A 22,738-nucleotide genomic window follows, 5' to 3' on the forward strand; every position below is an offset into this window, starting at 1 on the left:
GTGGTTTTCAAACTGATAAATTAAGACCCCCCCCCCCCCTGTTCGTTCCATGTATCCCCCCCCGTGATGTATGTAAACCGCCCTGAGCCATATGGAAGGGCGGTATAGAAATCAATCAAATAAATAAATAAATAAAATAAAATGTTGGTGCTCAAGGGAGGTGTGTCTGGCCTCAACCAGGACCAGAGTCTTCTCAGCCATGGCCTCTGCCTGGTGATACGAGCTGCCAGTCAAAACTTGGGCCCTGACAGATCAAGCTCAGTTCTGAAAGTCCTGCAAGTCTTCTTCCACCAAGCATTTGGTTGAGGCCAACAAGTGAGTGCCAACCCACTTACAGGCCTCCCTCCACTCATCTCCACATTCTTCCCATTGCTGTTGTTAGGGTTGGTGCTTGAGCCAGCCATAATATAAGGAACACAGACTTCATTTTAAAAATTTTTAACCAAGGAAGGCACATTTTGCTTCTCCCTTTATCACAAGGAAATCAGTGATAACAGCATCATGTTCCTGCATTGAGTATACAGTAATGAAAATCAATAATGCTTTGATGGTAACGATCTCAGAACAGGAACTGCATAAAGGCTAGCCCTTGTGTGAAGCAGGAATTCCGTGTGAGAACTTCACCCATGACAATTATCGTGAAATCACTGTGGACTTGGACAAGCTACTGTTGGTTAGCCACCATTGTCCATCACCTTAGTTAATATCAGAATTATAATAATGGCCTACTTCGACAGTCTTGTTGTAATGTACATGAATGTATGCAAAACACTTTGAACACTCTAATATGCTGTGTTTGATCCAGGGTAAGATCTTACTGGTCTGAGCTGTGACTTCCTGCATCACCAATTAAGATCTCAGGCTCATTCACCAAACAACATGGGATTTTATGCTATCACTTTGGACCCATTTCAAAAAAATCTTAGTGCTTATGATCCATTCAGCCTGCCACTGGTGCTCAGGGCCTTTATTTAGTCAAAACTTTTAATCCTTCCTCGGCTGCACCTATTCATGCCTTATCAGTTTATAAAACCTGCAATTTCTTTCCATAGCTTTGTCTAAGAGCAACAAGCCAATCCACACCATTATTCTGAACCCGCATGTCCACCTTGTGGGTGATGATGCTGCCTGCATTGCATATATACGGTTGACACAATACATGGATGGAAGTGGAATGCCAAAGACTATGCAGTCCGAAGAGACACGGGTCTGGCACCGCCGCGATGGAAAATGGCAAAATGTTCACTTTCACCGTTCAGGATCACCAACAGTACCTATCAAGTAAATAATGGATTCCCGTCTTTGTACTCTTCCCTGATCAGCCATCCTGAACTTCTTTCCCTTCCTACATGTTCCAGCTACTTATTCCGTTCTTTCTTTCTGTCTATCCTTTATAGCTACAAAATGCCCCAGATGCTAGAATACTGGGCTTGAAATAGAAAGGTCTGGGCTCCAAATCTCATTGAAACAGATTTGGAGCCCAGGCCTTTCTATTTCAAGCTCAGTATTCTAGCATCTGGGGCATTTTGTATTTATTTATTAATTTGATTTGATTTATATACGCTTTAGCATGGCCAAGCACAACAATGTAGAGCACTAGAGGTAGAGTGCTTATAACCCAGCTCCTGGAATTGTGCCCAGAAACAAACTGGAAGCCAATTAATAGTAGCAGTATTGTGGCAAGACCAGTGAGTGACCTAAATTGTATTTTGGACCCTTGATATTTCTGAGCACTTTTCAAGAATTGCCTTATGCAAACTTGGAGATTACTAAACTTGGAGATTACTAAAGTGTAGGTATCTAAAGGATTTCTACCCAGAAAGGGAAACAAGTTTCAGAACCAACCATAGTTGGTGAAAAATATTTCCTGTTACAGAACCACTGGAACTTTAATCAACAGAATGGGACCTTAGAAGTAGCAGAAGACCACCTTCTTGGTCTGATGAAGTCATCAGCCACAGTCCTCCTGCCTTATCTGGACTTAGCTTACGCATTGAGCCAGTTACTGGTTCTTAGCACCTGGTTCGGGGCTCCCTCAGCTCCCCTCATATTTTCAATGTCTAGTATCATCACCACATAATGGCACCTCACCCCAAATCTCTGAATGAGCTCCCCCAGTTTAACAGAGATGATAAATAGCCTAAGGGAATAGTATACATGCCATAGATGAGACCGAGTTCAGACCTCAGTACAATTTAATTTTAACCAGGCGTCTACATTTATTTTATTTTATTTATGTTATTCATAGTCTGCCTTTCTCACTTGGACCCAAGGTAGATTACACCGATTGAGTCTACATACAGTGAGAGATCCAGAGAGGCAATGGAATGGTACATTTTTCCTCACTATTTGACAGAGCATTACAGAAAACAAGCATGCTTAATAGCTCTATGTACAGTAGGACTGTTCAGATGACATACCTAGGCTAGAAGGCAAGATGGGTAAAAGGGGAATAGAAATTATTATGATGTCTCCACCTTCTGCCCATGTAGGCATGGTGACATTTCTACTTAATTTAAAAAGTAACACACAATCATTTGAATGTGAAAATGTATGTCTCTATGATTTCTTGGGTGGTAAGGTTAAACTTTTAAAAGCCCTTAAAATTTTTTGTATTTTTTGGGGAATATGTTTGGTAATTAGCATACAATTATAGCATAAGTAAAATAATCCTGTCTCATGTTTCTCTTTTTTTCATTCTAGCTAAATATCCACGGTGCCACGTCTGCATCTTCTGCACTCTGCACTCAGTTGGCTACCATCTGGGCCACCCCATTGTCCTCTTCATGCATGTTTTTGAGTGCATGAAGCTGTGAAGTTTCTACACGTGATACATTTATGATGAACCATTTTGTTATATATTCCATTGGTACCTTTTGTTTACACTTCAGTGGAGGGGATGTTCCATACAAATTAGAAGTGGCAGAAAAAAGCAGGAAGTGGCAGAGGGGATCCAAACATAAGAATGTATGCAGAGTATACCTCTCATGCCAAACTATTATAAATATCATCACACACAACCTATGGAAATGAAGGGTTTTTGTTTTTAAGTATCATTTTCTGTTTGTTTTCTGGTTGACATTTAAAACGACTATGGCTTTGAAATTCCTACAAGCAGCAGCTTTGCTACGGTAGGATACATGGGTGGGAATCCTGAAGCTTTTCCGTGGGGCTGAAATGAGGACTCTCATCTTTACATTGATCTTGAGCTGGGAAAAAAGACATAATTTGTTAGCTGAACCTCAGTAGAATTATCTGTCACTGTTCTCACCCAGCCAGAAATTTCTTTAGCTTTGTTTTAACTGCAAATATATATATATATGTTTTTTTTAATAACACTTCTAATTTGAGACCTGATCAGTGAACAGGTACAAAATGACATTTGATGGCTAAAGTGATGGATGTACAGTTACATTTATTCTGGATGTACAGTTACATTTATTAAAGCAAGTTATAGAGGGTTTTTTAAAAAACTGATGCTGTAGTCAAAATGTGTAGTAACTTAGGACAATTAGGCCTTAAAAGCTAGTGTCAAGAGTTTACTTGTCTACATTTTGTTTATAGCCATTTCTTACCTTAAAAAAATATTAAAACTACCAGGAAGACATCAGTTTTTAAATAGTACTGTCACAGTTCTACCACAATAACTTCTATCTATTTTCTCATGGCTTATTGACATCCTTGAACAGTGTGGAATAAAATAATCATTGCCGCTTTATTAACTCTTTTGTTTGATTGCTGCATATATTATACCTGTAAAGTTAGCAGGAAATATATTCAGTGTCAATTTAGAACAGATTGATCAGTTGCTCTTGTGTTGATGTGTAATGATATTCCTGCAAGCATTTGGTCCTCTTGTTTTTTTTTTCTTTAAAAAAAAACGAACAGAGGGCTTTTTTGTTTTGTTTTTTGTTCTCTTTTTTAGATTTTTATTTGTTCATTCACTCTGGTTAACCGTGGACCTAAAAGTTTTCTGTAATATTGTATAGTGCATGATATTTTGATCAATGTTCTTTTTAGGAATTAAAATTTACAACTTGCAGCAACCTGACATTTTTAAAGCAGAAAGAAAATTTTCCCAGTTTATATAACTTCCGAGTCGCTGCGTTGATTGTTAATCAAAAGCAGAACTTACTCTGTACACTTTGATGTTGTTCCTAGTTGGCATATGTTAACGGGTTAAGGGAAACTAAATCTTTTTCTGGTGATGTTTAATACATATTTTCAGCCTGCAGAAATATTTTTTTAGCAGGCATACACAATAAATGTCTTGAGCCATATTAACCTGCCAATGGGATCTGTGAAAAAGCAATGGCCTTGTGCATTTTGTTTTTTAAAAAAACTAATAAATTTCTTTTTTTGTGAAGCGGCTTTAAGCAGTGCAAGTGTACTTTACATTTAACAAACATTAGATGTAGAAGGGTTTTTTATTTTAAAAAACACTTTTACCATAGCATGTGGTGTTGCCATATTACTCTGTGTCAAGTCTGTTTTCCACACTGAGATGTGAGAAAAATCACGTGAGTAACTTTCTATGCTCCAGCTGATTTACACACCTAACCCTTTGTCATTTTAAAACACCACAGTTTACCATGCGACACTGTACATATATATATATATATAATTCTTGCCATAATGGTAAAGAACTGACTGATATATTTAAGAATTAATAAATTTGTGATTTCTGCTGAGACATTTGTCTGTAATTGTTTTCATTGAGTAATATGAGATGGGGTGAGATTCAAAACGTGGAATTGAATCCACAGATATTTTTCGCCTCACAAGATGTACCCATCTGCACATGGAAAGTGCATTTCACTGATGGAAGGACTCCTTGCATGCATGGAATGGGGTTCAGCTACAGGGTTTTGTTTTGTTTTTTAAATCAAGCAACTGCACCCATTTTCATGTTTATTTCTAACTGTTTATCACTGCATTTAAAATGCCATAGGTGTGAAGGCAAGCCTATATGGAGGGAGAGCTTGTATACAAAACAACACATAGAGCTGTCTTCTACTAAGTCAAGCCATTGGCCTTTCAGCTTCGGTACTAGCTATTCTGACGTGAAACAGCTCTCAAAGATCTCAGCCCAATGATATGATCATTTTAATTTGAGATGCCAGAGATTGAGCCTGGGACCAGCTGCACACAAAGCAAAAGCCACAGACACTCCCCAAGGGACTGAAGATGCAACACAGTAGAAAGAGAGAGGCCAGTCACCATCAGGGGCATGGAGAGCAGATTGTGGCCCCACCACACAATTGTCCCCTAGTGATTGGCAAGTCATGGTCTTACATAGGAGAAAGTTTGCTCAGGGAACCAAGATGGAACCTGCTTGTTTTTTCAATGACCCAAACTCTGAAGGATGAAGCCTAATCCTGTCTGCATTGCCCATTTTTTGGGGGAGGAGGGAGGGGGGAGAACAAAGCCTGATGAAACAATGGGAGAATGGGATGAAAGATGATCAAAATGTCTAATATTATGCCAAGTGCATCTAGGTGAGGCTGGCAGTGTATTACAGTGACTATTATAGTACGGCCTCTAGTGGCATGTGCCTGCAGATCAGACAGGAACTTTTAACAGCTGGGGGAAGGGGGGAACATGCCCAAGTAGAACATTTAATTTTTGTTTTTTTCTTTCTAGGAGAGAATGGCAGCCTGAATGTCCCACAGGATTCCATGGTAATAATCTAGATTGGAATATCACTGCCCTTCATTCTGTTTTCTGCATAGCTGTCTTCTGGCTATTATCTCATAACCATAGAATCTTGAGAACTGGCTCATTCTGTAGAACAGGCAATATTTCTGATTCGCAAACCAGTTTTGCCTTTTGTTTGGGTGCCGTCATAAAAGCCCTGTGATGGCAGAAGAGTTGGTTTTTAAGCCTCACTTTTTTTCTCCCCTAAGGAGATTCATAGCAGTTTACCATCCCCTTCCTGGAAATTTGCTTAGTGACCCTTAGCCTATCACTCAGCAAAATTACTTGACAGGGTTGCTGAAAGGATGAAACAAAAGAGGAGAATTCTGTTGTGAGCCACTCAGGTCCCTATTTGGAAGAAACGAGTGGCATAAATAAATAGAGTATCCTGCTTCTGTTCAGAAATATCAAGAAGAAGAGTTGGTTCTTATATGCCGCTTTTCTCTACCAGGAATCTCAAAGCTGCTTACAAACACCTTCCCTTTCCTCTCCCCACAACAGACACCCTGTGAGGTAGGTGAGGCTGAGAGAACCCAGACATTACTGCTCAGTCAAAACAGCTCTATCAGTGCTGTGGCGAGCCCAAGGTCACCCAGCTGGCTGCATGTGGGGGAGTGGGGAATCAAACCTGGTTAGTAAGATTAGAAGCCACCTCCCCTAACCACTACAACATTTCATACAGAGCTGGGTTGTACAGCTGAAGTTAGAAAATGTAACAATGCTGCTACAGAGAAAAACCAATATCCTACAGGAAGAAGCATGACCCAGTTTGGACTTGGGTGCTGTCAACCCACCAGGAAAGTCAGCGGAGACATTTACATCTGAAGTTGCCTATTCGGACTTTTCCTTTTTGACACATCCCCTTTCAGTCTCAAGGTTCTTTTTGAATTATCACCAGTTTAAACAGCACTCATGACATGGCTTACTTGGGGCTGTTATCTGAGAAAGTAAAGATTCTGTGCCTACTGACACTAATGTAAACATAAATGGCTTTCTACATATCATTGCTTGGCCTTGGGCAAGTTGTTGCCCTGCAGCTTCAGTGCTTAAAGCGAATATAGCAGTAACTGAAGAGACCTTTCATGTCATGAGTTTTTCATCTACAACAACTCAGAAATCGAATGGGCAGATGGATTTTTGCTGGAAACAAAAAGAGACTTCTGAATCTACAGGACCATCTTTTATGCTATGCCCCTCCTCCAAGGGCACGGAGGTAGCCAAGCTGGCATTTTCCCACCTACACCAAGCGAGGCAACTAGTGCCCTTCCTGGCCCCAGAACATGTAGCCACTGTGATCCTTGTGACAGGAACCTCCAGACTAGACTTCTGTAATTTGCTCTACGCTTGCCTGCTCTTATGCTTGATCCAGACATTGCAACTGGTACAAAATGTAGCTGCGAGGGTCCTCACTGGAACCTCATGGAGGGCCCATATACATCCTGTGCTTCAGTAACTGCATTGGTTGCCAGTGAGGTTAGTTTGGTTTTGACCTTCAAAGCCATTTGCTGTCTGAGTCCAACGTATCTGAGGGTCCTTATCTCCTTATGCCTCTAGTAGGGCATTATGCTCTGCAAACCTAAACAGGCTAGTGATCCCGGTCCAAGAGAAGTCTGCCTGGCCTCAACCAGGGCCAGGGTCTTTTTGTTCCTGGCCCCAACCTGGTGGAATGAACTCTCGGAAGAGCAGAGGGCCCTGACGGAGCTCTCATAGTTCTGCAGGACCTGCAAGATGGAGCTTTCCCACCAGGCATTTGGTTGAGGCTGGGTGGAGGAGAAATTTTTATATAGGATGCAAGCCTTTCACAGAATCACAGAATCATAGAGTTGGAAGGGGCCATACAGGCCATCTAGTCCAACCCCAGGATCAGCCCAAAGCATTCTGAAGCATCCAAGAAAAGTGTGTCTCCAGCCTTTGCTTGAAGACTGCCAGTGAGGGGGAGCTCACCACCTCCTTAGGCAGCCTATGCCACTGCTGAACTACTCTGACTGTGAAAAAAAAAATCCTGCTATGTAGCCTATATCATTGTACTTGTACTTTGAACTAAAGCATTGTTATTTTAATGTCTTTATGGCATTAATCCTACAGTCTGAAAAAAATCTAAATCTTATTTTTATTTGATGAATATTCATTTTGTTCAAGATGCTCCTTGGCATTGTGATAAGTAAAACTTTAGGTTTGCTGCCATCTGGTGTCCACTACTGCAGAAGCTAGTTTGAGAGCTGCTCAACAAAACTTCAAATTTTCAGCCTTTTCAGTTGGCCATGTTTGTACTGTGTCATAAACACAGAGCAGGTTTTCTCGGCCAGGGTTTCTGGATAGCCCTGAAAGGGTTTCCTGAATGGGTGGAAATTAATTATTTTTAATATGTTTTTAAAACTTGTTGACCATATCACCCTCCCTTCCAAAATGGCCAGTGGTGGGCCTGGAATAGGTGAGGAGGGGGGGGGGGTCCCAGATGGGCACATACACAGCCATGTTTCCCAACCATATTCTGCACTTCCGGGGGTTCTCAAAGCCTGAAGAATGTTTCAGAGGTTTCTCAATTGAGATAGGCTGTCCTAGAGAGAGGATTACGTAAAACAGTTTCTCTCAATTTCCAAATTTATTGTAGTTTTGTCTACATTATAATTTGGGAGTTTATTTGCAAAGTAGGTTCATGCTACTTGCTTCTCCCCAAAGTTGAGTGTAAAAATATTTCAAACATTTTTATGCTGCCTTTATTCCACACAAACCAGACAACAAAGGTCAAAGAGAGCCAGTTTGGTGTAGTGGTTAGGAGTGCGGACTTCTAATCTGGCGAGCCAGGTTCGATTCTGTGCTCCCCCACATGCAACCAGCTGGGTGACCTTGGGCTCGCCACGGCACTGATAAAATTGTTCTGACCGGGCAGTGATATCAGGGCTCTCTCAGCCTCACCCACCCCACAGGGTGTCTGTTGTGGGGAGAGGAATGTGAAGGCGACTGTAAGCCGCTTTGAGCCTCCTTCGGGTAGGGAAAAGCGGCATATAAGAACCAACTCTTCTTCTTCTTCTTCTTCTTCAAAACATGACAACATTTAAACAATTAAAATATCATAGAATCACAGAATAATAGAGTTGGAAGGGATATCCTGGGTCATCTAGTCCAACCCCCCTGCACTATGCAGGACTCACATCCCTATCGCTCATCCACTGTAACCTGCCACCCCCTTGAACCTTCACAGAATCAGCCTCTCCGTCAGATGGCTACCCAGCCTCTGTTTTAAAATTTCCAAAGATGGAGAACCCACCACCTCCTGGGGAAGCCTGTTCCACTGAGAAACCGCTCTGTCAGGAACTTCTTCCTGATGCTACAATTATAAATGTCAGTTAAAACGGGGGTCGTCAACCCCCAGTCCGCAGCCCGCTACCAGGCCGCAAAGGCCTTGGTGACGGGCCACTATGCCTGCCTCTCCCCCCCCCCCCCCCCCGCAGAGAGAAGCTCACCAGGCCGTGAGAGAAGCAGCTGCCAAAGCGGCCGCTTCACTCGCGGCCTGCTTAGTTTTCTGCTGTGAGAGGGGGGGGGGAGACAGGCGCGGCCACCAGCACGCCGGCGGGCACAAACGCGAATGCACATTAGCGCCCTCTGGTGGTGAAAGCGCACATGCGTGGCATCTCCGCGCATGTGCGTTTTCACCACCAGGGGGCGTGAACACGCATGCGCGATGCCTGGGCGACCAGCTCTTCTCCATCATCGGAAGTGGTCCTCAACCTTAAAAAGGTTGGGGACCGCTAAGTTAAAACACTTAAATACACAGCACTAGAAGGAGGGCCAGTATCACATTGGGGTGATGTCAGACGAAACAAAAGGTGATTCAGATGGGTCCCATATCCGAAATACACGAGGGGGCTTGCCAAAGCCACTGTTTATATAGGGTCTTAGGGAGGGGGCGGGCTACATGCTGTAAGCCAGGGGGGAGGCTAGTCAGAAGCTGTTCAGCCCTTTTTTGTGTGTGCCAAAGAACCTTTACGAATATGGTTGCCTTTTATGATGATATATATCCTAGAGCTGTTTATGATGCTGATCTATGATGATATATATCCTAGAGATGTTTATAGAATGGGAGCAGCAGGACTGTTTCACCACAGCTACAGCTCACATCTCTCTGGTGAGAGGATGTAGAATAGGTAGATAATGTGGAAAGTTCCATGTTGGCACTGCCAGGCCACAGGGAAATCTGTAACTGATGTGAGTACTTTCCATGCAGTGCAGTGTTACAGAGCTAACAGCCATGGGGAAGAGGTAGGAACACTGTGTATTAATTGGATCAAATTAACGTTGATGTAAGATCTAGCTTTAGCTGATAGGTAGAATGTTTATTCTCCTGGTTTCAAGCGCCATATTTGAAAAAGAGCAGTTCTTCAGAGTAATATGCAAAAAGCTTCACCCGGACCATTTACGCACTGGGAACTTCACTGCCCCAGCTCCTGTGCAGGAGCACAAATCAGGGGTGGATGAGGCGCACTAGGCCAACTGCTCCCCCATGTGGGTGCAGGAAGAGGTGGGGCCACCTGCCACGACTAAAACTCCAGCCTACAGCCCAGCATGAAACCTCCAGTGCATAAACGGTCCCGCTCAACAGAGATGAAATTCATTTTCTGGGTGTAATCTGTGTAGGTCTTTTATGCCCTGCTTTGATGCAAAGACAATAAAACAAACCAGCACGAAAACTGAGTGCAGGCCTCAAGACAAAAGGCGGTCATAAATCTATGGGAAACAACCACTTGGCACTAATGGTTCATTTGTTTAGACATATTTTGATGGTGGCTGCCTTTTGCAGAGAAGAGGGCAAGGGAAACGATGTCTGCCAAAGGGTATCATTAGAACCAGCCAATAATGAGGACCATTGGTCTGCAGCGGATGATCCCCTCAGAGCATGCCTTGTAAAGCAGGGACGGCTACAGGGAAAGGTTAAGCCCATTGGAAAGGCAAAACACATAGCTTGGCTGTTCCACCTGCCTGCAGAAAGACTCATTAGTTCATCTGATAAGGTCTGTAAATATTGTTCAAGGAAAGCAAACAGCTAGTTCCAGTCTGTAGCTACAGGTTGGTGCAGGGAGGCATTCTACAAACTGCAAGGGATGGGCAGGTGATCAGCTTAGTGTACTTTTGTTTGGACTATAGTTGGGGAGTTGCATATTGGAATGCTCCCCCTTGTATACGTGTATAAAAAGGATTGCCCCAACAATGCAATATGAATCTTTCATGAAGAAGACAAGGTTACATCTCTTCTCCCCAAATGCTAGTTTTCTATGCCCACAGGTTTTTGTTTTTTTGTTTTATTTTATTTTATATAAGGGGTTGTTCAGTTATGCTACCTCAGGCACATTTACCACACCAAGATATGTCCCACGTGTGCCCCCCCCCCAACTGCACATTTCAACCCTGAGTGTCATCTACAGCCTTGAAGACCACACTGTCTCAAAAGCCAAGTAAACCTATGCTACTGGGACGACTGTCTTCTGATGGGTCATATACATTTCTCCTCCCAAGAGCTATCTGACATACAGAAGATTAACTTTCTGTCCCATGTAGGAAGTGAAGAAGAAGAAGAAGAAGAGTTGGTTCTTATATGCCGCTTTTCCCTACCCGAAGGAGGCTCAAAGTGGCTTACAGTCGCCTTCCCTTTCCTCTCCCCACAACAGACACCCTGTGGGGTGGGTGAGGCTGAGAGAGCCCTAATATCACTGCTCAGTCAGAACAATTTTATCAGTGCTGTGGCGAGCCTAAGATCACCCAGTTGGCTGCATGTGGGGGAGCGCAGAATCCTTTTTAATGAATAATTTAATACAGAAAACAAATTCATGTTTAATCAGAGAAATAACTGGACTAATTGCTGTGTGTTCAATTTTCACAGTCCTTCAGCCTCCTACCTCCTGTTCTCTCCTAACTTGAAAAATTCTCTGTTACAGTTTCATTTACACATTTTGGAGCTACTGGAACACGTCATCTGTAGAATTGATAGGGGCTGCTGAAATTATGCTAAAATCGAAATAAGTTTTACAATTCAGTCCTTTTGTACAAAACGAAATAGGCCTCCCGGTAATGTTGATCTCCCTGATCAATGTCTGTGTCTGCACTTAATGATTCCATGGGCGCAGCCTGTGGGAATGATGTGTTTCATTTCTGAAAACTGTCAGGCATGCAATCCAAGGGCTGCTTGTTTAAAGCAGCTGATTTACTTCCAGTGAGTTGGAGCGAATTGCATTCTTATGACAAATGTGCTACTGCTAACATCTTTCGACCATGGACATGCTGTTTTGTCATAGTAGCAGTCAATATTGTCCTTTACCGGCATCGTTTTAGGACAAATTTAGAGTCCAGTGGCACCTTTAAGACCCACAAAGTTTCATTCGAGGTATTCCGAAGGAGTTTCCACACACACAAAAGCTTATATCCAGAATTACACTCTGTTGGTCTTAAACATGCCGCTGGACTCAAGCTTCATTCTATTGCTTCAGACCAACATGGCTGCCAACCTGAATCTTGTGTTGTTTTCGTTTTCATTCTATGTTCTTTGCAAGTGGCAGCATCTTGACTTCCTGACTCTTTCAGATTGTCATAGCTGTGCCATCTGGCCATCAAAACTTAAAGATGCTCCCTCATCCACATGCTAGGCAAAGACAATCATTTTTTTCTTCCAGCTCTAGAGTACAGAGGGAGTAAGGTTGAAGACCCTGCTCATAGTGTGTGTGATTTGTTTCAGGCTTTTCCAATACTTCCCTGAGATTTCATTGAGACAGGGACTCCACTTGTGCTGAACTGCTTTGTTATTCAGTACAGAAAGGTGTAGAGATTCCTGTAACCTGGCATTTAGAAGGACACGTCCGGGAAAGAGTCATTGCTTCCACAGTAGTTGTCACTGATCCCAGCTGTGTTTTCGGTGAAGGACTATTCAGTGCAGGGCTCAAGGATTCTCACCCCTCATGTGGATGTTCTTTGCCGGTAGATTTTTTAATGGTTTGTGGGAGTTCTTTAATGGTTTGGTTTTTATACTGTGACTTTTAATTGTGAGCCACATTGAGATACAGCATAGAAATAGTCTAAATAAGCATACAATGGGTATATGGGTAGGCCTGGAAGTTGCTTCTGGAACTTGTATACCTCTGCCTCTGCTGTGGGCAAACATACTAAGGGAAGGGGGGATAGCTGTTTGGAGGAGATGACGATTCTCCTCTGAAATAGTAGCAGGTCTGGCTGGGTATCAGAAACTAACTTCCATGAGAATAGCAGCCTGCCTGTTCAGTATTCTGCAACTGCTGAAGAAAATGTTGCAAGAGGGCTGAGCCAAGGGAGGAGGAAAGATTTCTATAATTCAAGGAAGTTTCTGGCACATAAGTCACTGGTGGGTTGCTTTTTCCTCCTTTCCCTGGAGGAACTTTTAATGATACAATCATTAAGAAAATCAGCTCAGGCTGTTCCTTCCTCTGCACAGACTAGAAGCAAACCATTCTTGCACACAAGAAGAGCTTAACTACAGAGCTAGAGAATCCCATGCATCTTCTGTCTATGACCAGGTCAAGCCTGAGTCTATTTCACAAGGCAGGTCACCATTTTACCCCAAAATAGCAAATGGTTCTGAGAAATGGTGTGGCTCTTACAATCACATTTACTGGGAGCCTACCACCTGTGGACAAAAGGAATGCCCAGTAACTACAATCATACATACATCAGGGACAATTCACATGCAGTTTGGGTAAGTATTGAAGTGGCCACTAGAGATGTCAGTCTGTGCATATCAAAGCTGTAAATAGCACATTGGGAAGATCGTAGGGTTGTGCATGATCCTGTCAGGCTCTTGGGTCATGTGGTTATAATGCCTGGAAGGGATTGCAATGGCTTGCCTAAAGGTTACTTATACATTAATGGCTGAAGCAACATTGGCACTAGTTCACAGAACATGCGGTATAATCCTCTGGAGTTCTACTCCAGCACAAGCCCACTGATTTCAACAAAGGATGTTCAAGCTCCATACAGGACTGAGATTTCAGATCAAGGTTTAATCCCCCATGATACCCTGGAAGCTAGCTGATGGCCTTGAGTCAGTTGCTCTTTGTCAGCCAAACCTAACACACTGTTGTTATGCAGATCAACTGGAGGAAGGGAGAACATGGTGGTAAGGTGCTTTGAATCCTCATTGGGGGGGAAGCAGGGAACAACTAACAATTACAACCCTACAACCTTCTGCCTCCCAGTCTGGTTCCCTGGAGGCAGGTCTTACAGCCACGGGTAGCTGACTGCTTACAAGGTCACAATTATATTTAGTTATTATTAGGGTTTATTGGGAACTGACATGCTACAAATCAGAGCAAGGATTCTTGCATCTATCAGCAAACTGCAAATGTTCTGTTGTTGAGCATAACGTCTGTGCACATCCTCCTCTCAGCCAGATGGCTGGTGCTGTTAATTTGGACAGCACTCCTGGAAGGGAAAACATTGCTAGGACATCAGGCCTCATAAATATTCTCACTCTGATGACTTCAAGCTGCAAATCACATCGACGCTGAACTTGGCCACTGGCTGGAATATAGTTATGATTAAAATAGGGGCAATTTGAATGTTCTTTGTCACTTGCTTTGTAAGACTGAAAGGGGGTGTCATAGAAATGCACCAACATAAACAAGAATCTATCACCCCCACTACAAAAACTGAACACACTTTTCACTGACTTTTCTTTAAATACTTGATATCTACTGCCCTCCTGTGGCTTTAAAAGGAAAAAGTCTTGGGCAGCTAATCGCTTGTTGAAAGTTAGTCTCTGAATATTTGTTCATAATCCCTATATAATAATCTGGATGTTGGTGGGTTGAAGTACATTAATTACATTCATTAATAAAAAGCCATTGTATAGGTCTTCAAGAACAATAGTTCTACCAGTTTAAGAAATATTCCTTGGCAATAGCGAATGCGGCCAATTATAGGGTTGTTTTTAACCCTGTTTTTAGGCAGTTTACCTGAGTGGTGCCTGCATGTTATTAGATATTTGACTGATTCACGATCAGGATTTTCCTGTCCAGATACCCTCAATCCATTTTCAAACAGGCTTCAGATCTGGCTATGGAGCTGAAACTACTTCGGTAGCTGCAGTAGATGATCTTGGTTTTAAGATTGTTTTACTGTCCTAACCTGGATGGCTGAGGCTAGTCAGATCTCAAAAGCTAAGCAGGGCTGCCCTTGCTTAATATTTGATGGGAGATCACCAAGGAATTCCAGAGTCATAATGCAAAGGCAAACCGCCTCTGTTAGCCTCCGGCCTTGAAAATCCTATTTGGTCACTGTAAATTGACTATGATTTGACAGCACTGTCTGTGTGCACACAAGCATCTATGCAGACATGACTTGCACACTTAATTACAACAAAAATGAATGCAATGACTCATCAAGCATTTCCTTGATGGAATATACCCAGTCTTTTGCCATTACAAATACGCTTAATAAAATGTTAACTGTAGGATGTTTAATACTGTTCTGTGGCATGCATTTACTTGTCCCCCCCCCACACACACACACACAAAAAGGACAAACCTCCACCGGAGAAGGAAAAGTTGGTCATGAAAACAGCATAAGTTTAAAAGCTCTTGGTGTTCAGCTGCATAACCTACTCAGTTGCATTGAAAGAAAACATTGAGAGGCCAGTCATGGAACTCCTGTGTAATGTATAGTGGGAGCCTTCCTAGAGGCTGTGCATCAGCCATTCCTCCTGTAAGCAAGACTGGAGCCCAGTAAGACCTTAAAAACCAAAACCTGGGCATACGTTTTTGAGAGCCAAAGCTCCCTTCATCAGATATGGGATCTTACAAGGGGGGTTTTAACTCTCAAAGACTTTCCCCCAAGAAGCCATTTTGGTCTTTAAGGGTCTACTGGATTCCAGTCTTGAACTTTTACTGTAAACCAATGTGGCTACCCACCAGGAATTGCTCTGAGTGAAAACTTTTGCCAGATAATTTCTGAATTTTGACCATACACTTTAACTCTATCTTCATTTCTTAAACTGTATGCATCTTTTAACAGGTAAATGGCTGAACAGCCTTTACATTTTAATGGCTTTTCCAGTTCTGTTCACAGACCAGATGGGTAAAGCTGAATGGAGTACTAAAAATAACGGACAAAGGAGCTCCGTTCTTTTTCTCTGTGGTTCCTTCCCATCTTCTTTCTTGTGCCTTCTGTTGTAATCTGCAGGAACAGCTGTTTTCAAGGCCTCATCCACGGTGACTCACTGTCTTTGCTAAAGGATAGCAGCTAATCTACAGCCCAACCAGGTATGTTTGTTTTTCTAGGCCTGCTGCTCCTTTCCGATTATCAACATTAATATTAGATTTTATCTACTGCTTTTTAACTTTTTATTTTGAATCAATCAGAATAATATGTCTTTTTAAGATAGGTATAGCTTTTGAATTTCCAGGTTTTTACTCTTTCCTTAATCCTATTTTCCAAGTAACAAATACCTAGTATATACTCAATACGCCTGATCTTCAGTTGGGCAGGGTGAAGCATTGTGCAAATGTTTGTCTGCTAGCAGGAAGGTGACTCCTGGGACTTGGAAGCTACTTGATACTGAGCTAATCCATTATTGTGTACTGTGACTGGCAGCAAAACCATAGATCTGAAAAGGGTGAGACAATCCATCTAGGGGCTGGACTAGATGGATTGTCTCACCCTTTTCAGCTCTATGGTTTTGTATTATGCTTTGTATTACTCCTCTGCATTCTGTACATTTCTGGTAAGGTGTTCATATTATTACCTTGGGGAAAATGTGCCCTCTTGCGCAATCTTGCAACATTTTTCATGGGATGTCCTGACTTCATAGAAAATAATCTAGCCATTCCAACATACCCATTTCATATTAAAAATGGTGGGGTTTCATGGGAATGGTGGCACTGGGTCAAAATGTAGAATAATGCTTTCTCAGCTGACATTATTTCCTTGCCACTTTATGTTGATTGGGCAGACCTTAGACCCTTTCGCCCTCAGCATTGTATAAGAGCAGCAGTCTATAATCTAGATCAGGGATCCTCAACCTGTGGTCCTCCAGATGTTCATGGACCAGCAAATGCTGGCAGGGGCTCATGGGAATTGTAGTCCATGAACATCTGGAGGACCACAGGTTGAGGATCCCTGATCTAGAGAAGTGGGTTTGATTCCCCACTCCTCCACATGCAGCCAGCTGAGTGACCTTGGGCCAGTTATCATTCTCGAGAGTTCTCTTAGTCTCACAGGGTGTCTGTTTTGGGGGCAAGAGGAAAGGAATGCAGTTGTAAGCTGCTTCCAGACTCCTTTAGATAGTGAAAAGTGAGCTAAAAAAACTCTTCTTCAATCTCAACCATGCCACTCTCTGGGCCCCCAACAAGGTGCATGCTGTTGAATGAAACCAAGCCACACAGGAGTCATTTATGCACAAACAGCTTCTTATATGGAGGAGGGCCCCCGTGCTCTTCATCTCATGATCAAGTGTCAAAAAGTGGGAACTTGTATACGGGCAGAGGCAACAGTGGTATCTCTTGAAAACCATGCATATGTAGGGGAGAATGTCCTCAAGTGTCATGCAAATTGCTATCACCATCTTTATAAAAGCATTTGTCAATAATTAAGGCATAAATAAAAGAAGCATGGAACAGTAGATCCCTCAGGTTTGGATGTTAATGGATTGTAGCTTATCCCAAGAAAAGACTCACACACTGACCTGCAATATCCATTTCTTCTTGAATTGCACTCCCCCAAAATATTGCCGATCACTTCTCATGCTCATTAAAGTGATTTGAGTCTCAGGTATGCAGAATAATCAAAATTAATGTACATTACAATTATTTAATCACAGCCTTGCTAGGTCTGCTATTTTGATGCTGGCAGAACCCAAGTGAATTTTCCATGTCAAACTGGTATTAAAAAAAGAACATACCATTGGCGCTACATTTAACACTTGTACATTTTTATTTAATTAAATCAGCCATTGTACACATTGCAGCTATGTATTGTTAGTGTTCTTGGTTGGTTGATTTGTTTTTTTTTTAATCTTTTAACTAATACATGCCCTCATAGATATATTCAGTTAGTGTTATCACCATGGGAACAAGATGCTGATTCATCAACTTAAAACCACTTCTTCTCACAGTATTCAAGTTCTCCGATAACACGGCAAAAAGGAAATCAAGACTGGAAAAAGGAGAATAGCCATTATGCTGTTACACAGAACATCATCTGCACTGCAAATAACACAACAGAAATGCGTTTCTTTTAGAGCCCTGTTCTTGAAGGTCAACCAGTGATGCTCTCGACAATGAGAAATGAGTGACTGTGTGTATCCTGAAGTGAGTCTCCTTCCCTTTTGGCAGATGCAAGGGGTGGCCTCCTGCTTGCCAGCCAAACAAAAAGAAGGGCAAATTAGCATGGCACTTTGGGTAGCTTTCTTTGTAGGAAACCAAACCGCCTAGAACGTTCCTTTATCCCTGTTGGCATAGGCCATTTCAACGAGGAGGTTGCCATTTGTTTTCCGTATTCCGAGCATTGAGTGAGTTTTACTTTTGCAAGAAGGAAAGATTGGCTTGATCTTGAAAAATATCCACCCTGGAGGACTTGACTCATCTTTGTGGAATATACTTTGTCTTTATCAAATAACTGACTCAAAATGTATATTGTTTTTATATGTATATATATATAATATATATAATATATATAATTACATATATAATGTTAAAATGCTACAGAGCGTCAAACCACTATCAGAATTAGGAACAGACCACAGAATTATTCCAAAGTTGCAGATACCCTTCGTGGAAAATCAAGTACAGACATTTACATGGTGATTCTTGAACGTCAGTTGAGGAAAATAAATAAAAAGAGCAACAAATGTAAAATGCCCAATAGATTTAAATCCTTTAATTGAAAGAAAGAAAGAAAGAAAGAAAGAAAGAAAGAAAGAAAGAAAGAAAGAAAGAAAGAAAGAAAGAAACCCACACCTCAGCCCCCTCAAATGGAAGGATAAAATCTGCTCGCTCAGTGCTAAGAGGGATGAGAAGCTGTGGACATGGTTACAAGAGGGATGGGTTTCTATTTTTCAATGCCACATGCACGTACCAGGTAAGAGGCAATCTTGATAGAATGTGGTAAATGTAGAGTAACCTTTCTCAACGAGTGGGTGCAGGTTTGGTTCCCCTTCTTATGTTATCTACAGTGCAGTGGCCAGCAGAAAGTACCACCAGTAAGACAGTGTGGCTTGCTAAAGCAGTGAGGAAGAAAGGAAACTACAGTAGTTGGTATGGTTTAATACACCCTGCCTCATAATCCCATTCTAAAATATTTGAATACAGTATGCAAAAGGTGCCACAGATATAGCTGCTAGCAAGTTATATCTAACTGGGTATTTATTTCCCTTCAAGAAATCTTTAGGTGGCCTTCCAGGAAACAGAAACGGGGTGATGGCCACAGTCCGGCCATCTTTAAAGGAAACAGCTTGAGTCTGAGGTCTCAGCCTGACTCTTAGAAACTTTTAAACTATGGTAGATCGTTGTTGGAAGTCCTAGGGACACAGAAGGTCTGGCGTGATTCCTTCTTGGTAGGTCCATTTCCTATATTCAGTGAATTTTGTTAGCAATAATACATCAATTTCTCTTCAGCAGTTTCAACAGACCCTGCAGTCCATGCTGCTAAAAGTAGTCATGATAGGCAGTGTTTTCTTACAGTCTTACCAGTCCAAGCACTTTAGCTATTTACAGGGTAATGTTACTATCCCTTTAAAAAAAAATCATGTACATTGTCAGCTGAAGAGGCCTGTGGAAGAAGCTTTTATGTATCTGGTGCAGAAGCAAAGGAACGGTAAAGATGGCAGGATGACAAGTTTCCAGTACAGCACAAAGTCGACGACTTTTAGTAGACAAACCATCCCTAACAAAGGATGCTATCTTTGGTCACAAATTAGCTTACAGATTTTTAAAAAAAGAAAAAAGGGAAAAAAAGGAAAAAAAATCTATTCAACTATATATGCCTTAAGAAGAAATGTCAGCGTCTCCTGGTGATTACATTGTTATGACAGCTACGGTGAAAGAAGGAAATAGACGGTGGATATCGAATGGATATGTGTGGTTGGTCTGCAGGTGAAACTTAGCAGCATCTCATTTGCCCTCTTGCTGCCACTAATCTTTGCAGAAATGTCTTAGCAGTTGCTGAAGGTCATGCTGAAGGTCATCCTGGGGTAGTGCTTCTGGTACATCCTCCAGCACTTCCACATGAACACGTTTACCAAACTGGTCCTTAACCACAGTCCTCTTCTGTGTACTGGCTTTACTCATTGTTGTCCTACAGACAAAGGAAAGGGGGAGATGAAAGTAGAATTTATTAAGAAAATAAAAATTGTGTATGATTTGGAATTCCAGCGTAAGTTTTGAGTTATAGCAGATCCAATGCAAGTGACTATGGCCATCTTTCACAGCAATCCAAAAACATGCTAAATAAATATGTAACTAAAAAAAAAAACTCAGAATTCATCTGTTTCATTGGATATTGACAGCTGCGGCCTTAATTCCTAGATTTCACAATTAGAGTTTACAAACTGATAATTAAAAATACAACTGAGAGGCTCTATAACACAGTTCATTATGCCCTGATAAACAGTTTAGTCTTTAAGATGCCAGAAGATTCTTGATTGGTTTCATTGCAATAAACATACATGCAAGCCCTTTCAGAGTGGTAAATCTTGAATCATAAAAATTGTGTGAAATATTTCTGCTTTCTCTTTTCTACTTTCTCATTAACTTTCACCCATTCGGACATCTGCTACTATCCCTGGGCAAAATCAACAAAAGGCTCTTCCCACATAGCCTTCCAATATTTCCAGATGTGGTTAGAGTCTGTTATGTAAGTGACAGATACTTCTAGACGCCATCGCCACTCACGTTTTACCTTGGGCCCCTCTCTCTTGGCAGCAGCAGCAGCAGCGGTGGAGACAGCAGGATTGGAACTCCCTTTGATATACATAATATCATTGTACCCTCTACTATGCAGCAAGGGAAGCAGAAGAACAACTACTCACTGCTTTCACTAGAGGAGGAAAGAAAAACCAGTCCCATTCTCCTTGCCACTGCCCACACAGAGAGAGCAGGAAGTGATGACTGGTAGCCTACAAATGATGTCCAGGATGATTCAGAAATTGGGAATGGGAACTCTTGGGACCTCAGGCCTGACAATATTGATTCCTGACCCTAGGTATATCAGTGTTCTGCTAGACACACTTGTTATACTTTCTCCTCTACCTGGCACATGGTGGCTGCCCTGAGATGCTTTGGAGTGAAGACTATGATTTGCCATTCCATACACATTGGCTAATGCACTTTCAATGTGCTTTTGTAGCTAGATTTTCTTGTGTAAAACCTACTTTGAAACTGGATTGAAAATGCATTATCCAACATGTGTGGAATGCACTAATTTGGTATGAGAAGATGGGAGGTGGCAGACCTTTTTGTCAGTTCCCATGAAGGCCAGAGATGCTTTTTCTCTCTGTAATGCGACACTATGTGCAGTCCCTTGCACACCTCTAAATCAGGGCCACAGATCATAATCTCAAAACAGCCATATGTCTCTTAGCCTGGTCCTTAACTGTAGTTAAAACATAATTTCCATTTTTAATCATCAAATTATTGCTTGCAGATTTTGTTCAAAGGTGCCACTATAGCTGCAGATTTATAAGAACTGGAGAACAAAATTATAGCGAGCAAAATTACAATTTGGATCCAAGGCAATGAAATGTATTCTGCAGCTTACAAATATGCTTGCCAATCCCAAGGACTAAGAATGAAAAACTAATTGAGACTTGTTTCCACAGCTTCACATGGCCAAAGGTCAGACCTTCCCTAGCAATTTGCTGCACTTACTTTGCCTCTTCATTACTTTGCCTCTTCATTAACTTACTTTGCCTCTTCATTAACAATGAAGCAATCAGATGCCACAATAATGATTGGAAGCAAATAGCATATTTAACAATATCAAGCCTTGGCATGTATTTACAACTTGATTAGAAATACAATATGTGCATGCACACACACTCACATAACCCTGGCTTAGAAACTTTTCCATGGGGTCTAATATGGAACCAGTTTTGGGCTACACAACAGCCCCTGGAGAAGGAGTCCATATTCTTTGGGGGGAGGGGTTCTTCCTAACCATCATCTTAAATAGCACAGTGAAACCAAAGAAAATGGATTTTAAAATGAGGCATGGCTAGTGAATGTTTATTTTGTGTGTGGGAAACATTTCAAGCAGCCAGGGGACACAACAAGTGAACATGATTAGCCACATTAGCTTCTCGCTAAGCCTCTGTGAAATCCAGTAACCTAAGCAGTTCCCATCCATTGTTGGTTTTGTCCACGGTGTTCTCTGTTCATACATTAAGGAGAAATCTCAAACTGGTATGGATCTCAGGCACATGTGTGACTTTCCCTCCCCAGATTGGGGAGGGTCAAATAAATACAATCCACTCTGATTTGTTGTGTTGTGCCTGCTGGGAGGTGGGAAGGAGGACAGTGTGAGAACTCATGACTTGCACTGTTTTGAGGCTTCACTTTAAAAAATAACATGGGAATAAGTTCTCTAAATCTTTGCATATTTGTGCTATGATATGTTTTGATTTGTTTTGAGGACCTTACATTGATGTGAAGATAGAACAAAAACATCTGAAAAGAATACATACATTTCAGTGCAATTTCCATGCACTGTAAAGTAACTGCTTATGTCTGTATCACAGAACTTTATGCTGAGTTGGAGCTCAAAAATTAGCCAAACTTGATGTGTAGTTTCTTAGGAGGAAGCACTGGCATACATGCCTACCGCTGTAGAGCCCAAAGGCATCTGCCTACACTATTGGCAGTATGACTATGGTTTGGAGCGTCTTCATTAGAATTCCATCAGTCCTATATATCTATTTGAAACCAATGCCAGAGTGGAGAATATGCGAAGTATTGTGGGTTGCTGCTATAGAATTCTGGTCTTCATTATAGTGATATTTCATCTGCATTGTTAGAAAGAAAGGCCAGGTATA

The 22,738-nt window shown here is 41.8% G+C and overlaps 2 protein-coding genes across 66 annotated transcripts in view; one reads left to right on the forward strand and one right to left on the reverse strand.

Moving 5' to 3' along the window:
* CAMK2D (calcium/calmodulin dependent protein kinase II delta) overlaps positions 1–4,693 on the forward strand; it is a 146,466-nt gene extending 141,773 nt beyond the window's left edge. For 12 of the 16 annotated variants that reach the window (XM_077300485.1, XM_077300483.1, XM_077300487.1 and 9 more), the window contains 3 exons: positions 1,053–1,281; positions 2,249–2,330; positions 2,704–4,693. In XM_077300485.1, the coding sequence (XP_077156600.1) occupies positions 1,053–1,281; positions 2,249–2,291 (272 nt within the window). In that variant the 3' untranslated portion in view covers positions 2,292–2,330; positions 2,704–4,693. Of the gene's footprint in view, positions 1–1,052; positions 1,286–2,248; positions 2,331–2,703 lie in introns of those variants that run through there. The other 4 variants (XM_077300490.1, XM_077300497.1, XR_013224849.1 and 1 more) reach the window with 3 other exon arrangements.
* Positions 4,694–17,620: 12,927 nt separating this feature from the next.
* The window catches only part of ANK2 (ankyrin 2), a 331,669-nt gene continuing 326,551 nt past the window's right edge, over positions 17,621–22,738 (reverse strand). For all 50 annotated transcript variants that reach the window (XM_077300524.1, XM_077300529.1, XM_077300531.1 and 47 more), the window contains one exon: positions 17,621–20,004. In XM_077300524.1, the coding sequence (XP_077156639.1) occupies positions 19,842–20,004 (163 nt within the window). In that variant the 3' untranslated portion in view covers positions 17,621–19,841. The remainder of the gene's footprint in view (positions 20,005–22,738) is intronic.

Source organism: Paroedura picta, chromosome 10 (genome assembly GCF_049243985.1).
Source record: "Paroedura picta isolate Pp20150507F chromosome 10, Ppicta_v3.0, whole genome shotgun sequence".
Taxonomy (NCBI): Eukaryota; Metazoa; Chordata; class Lepidosauria; order Squamata; family Gekkonidae; genus Paroedura; species Paroedura picta.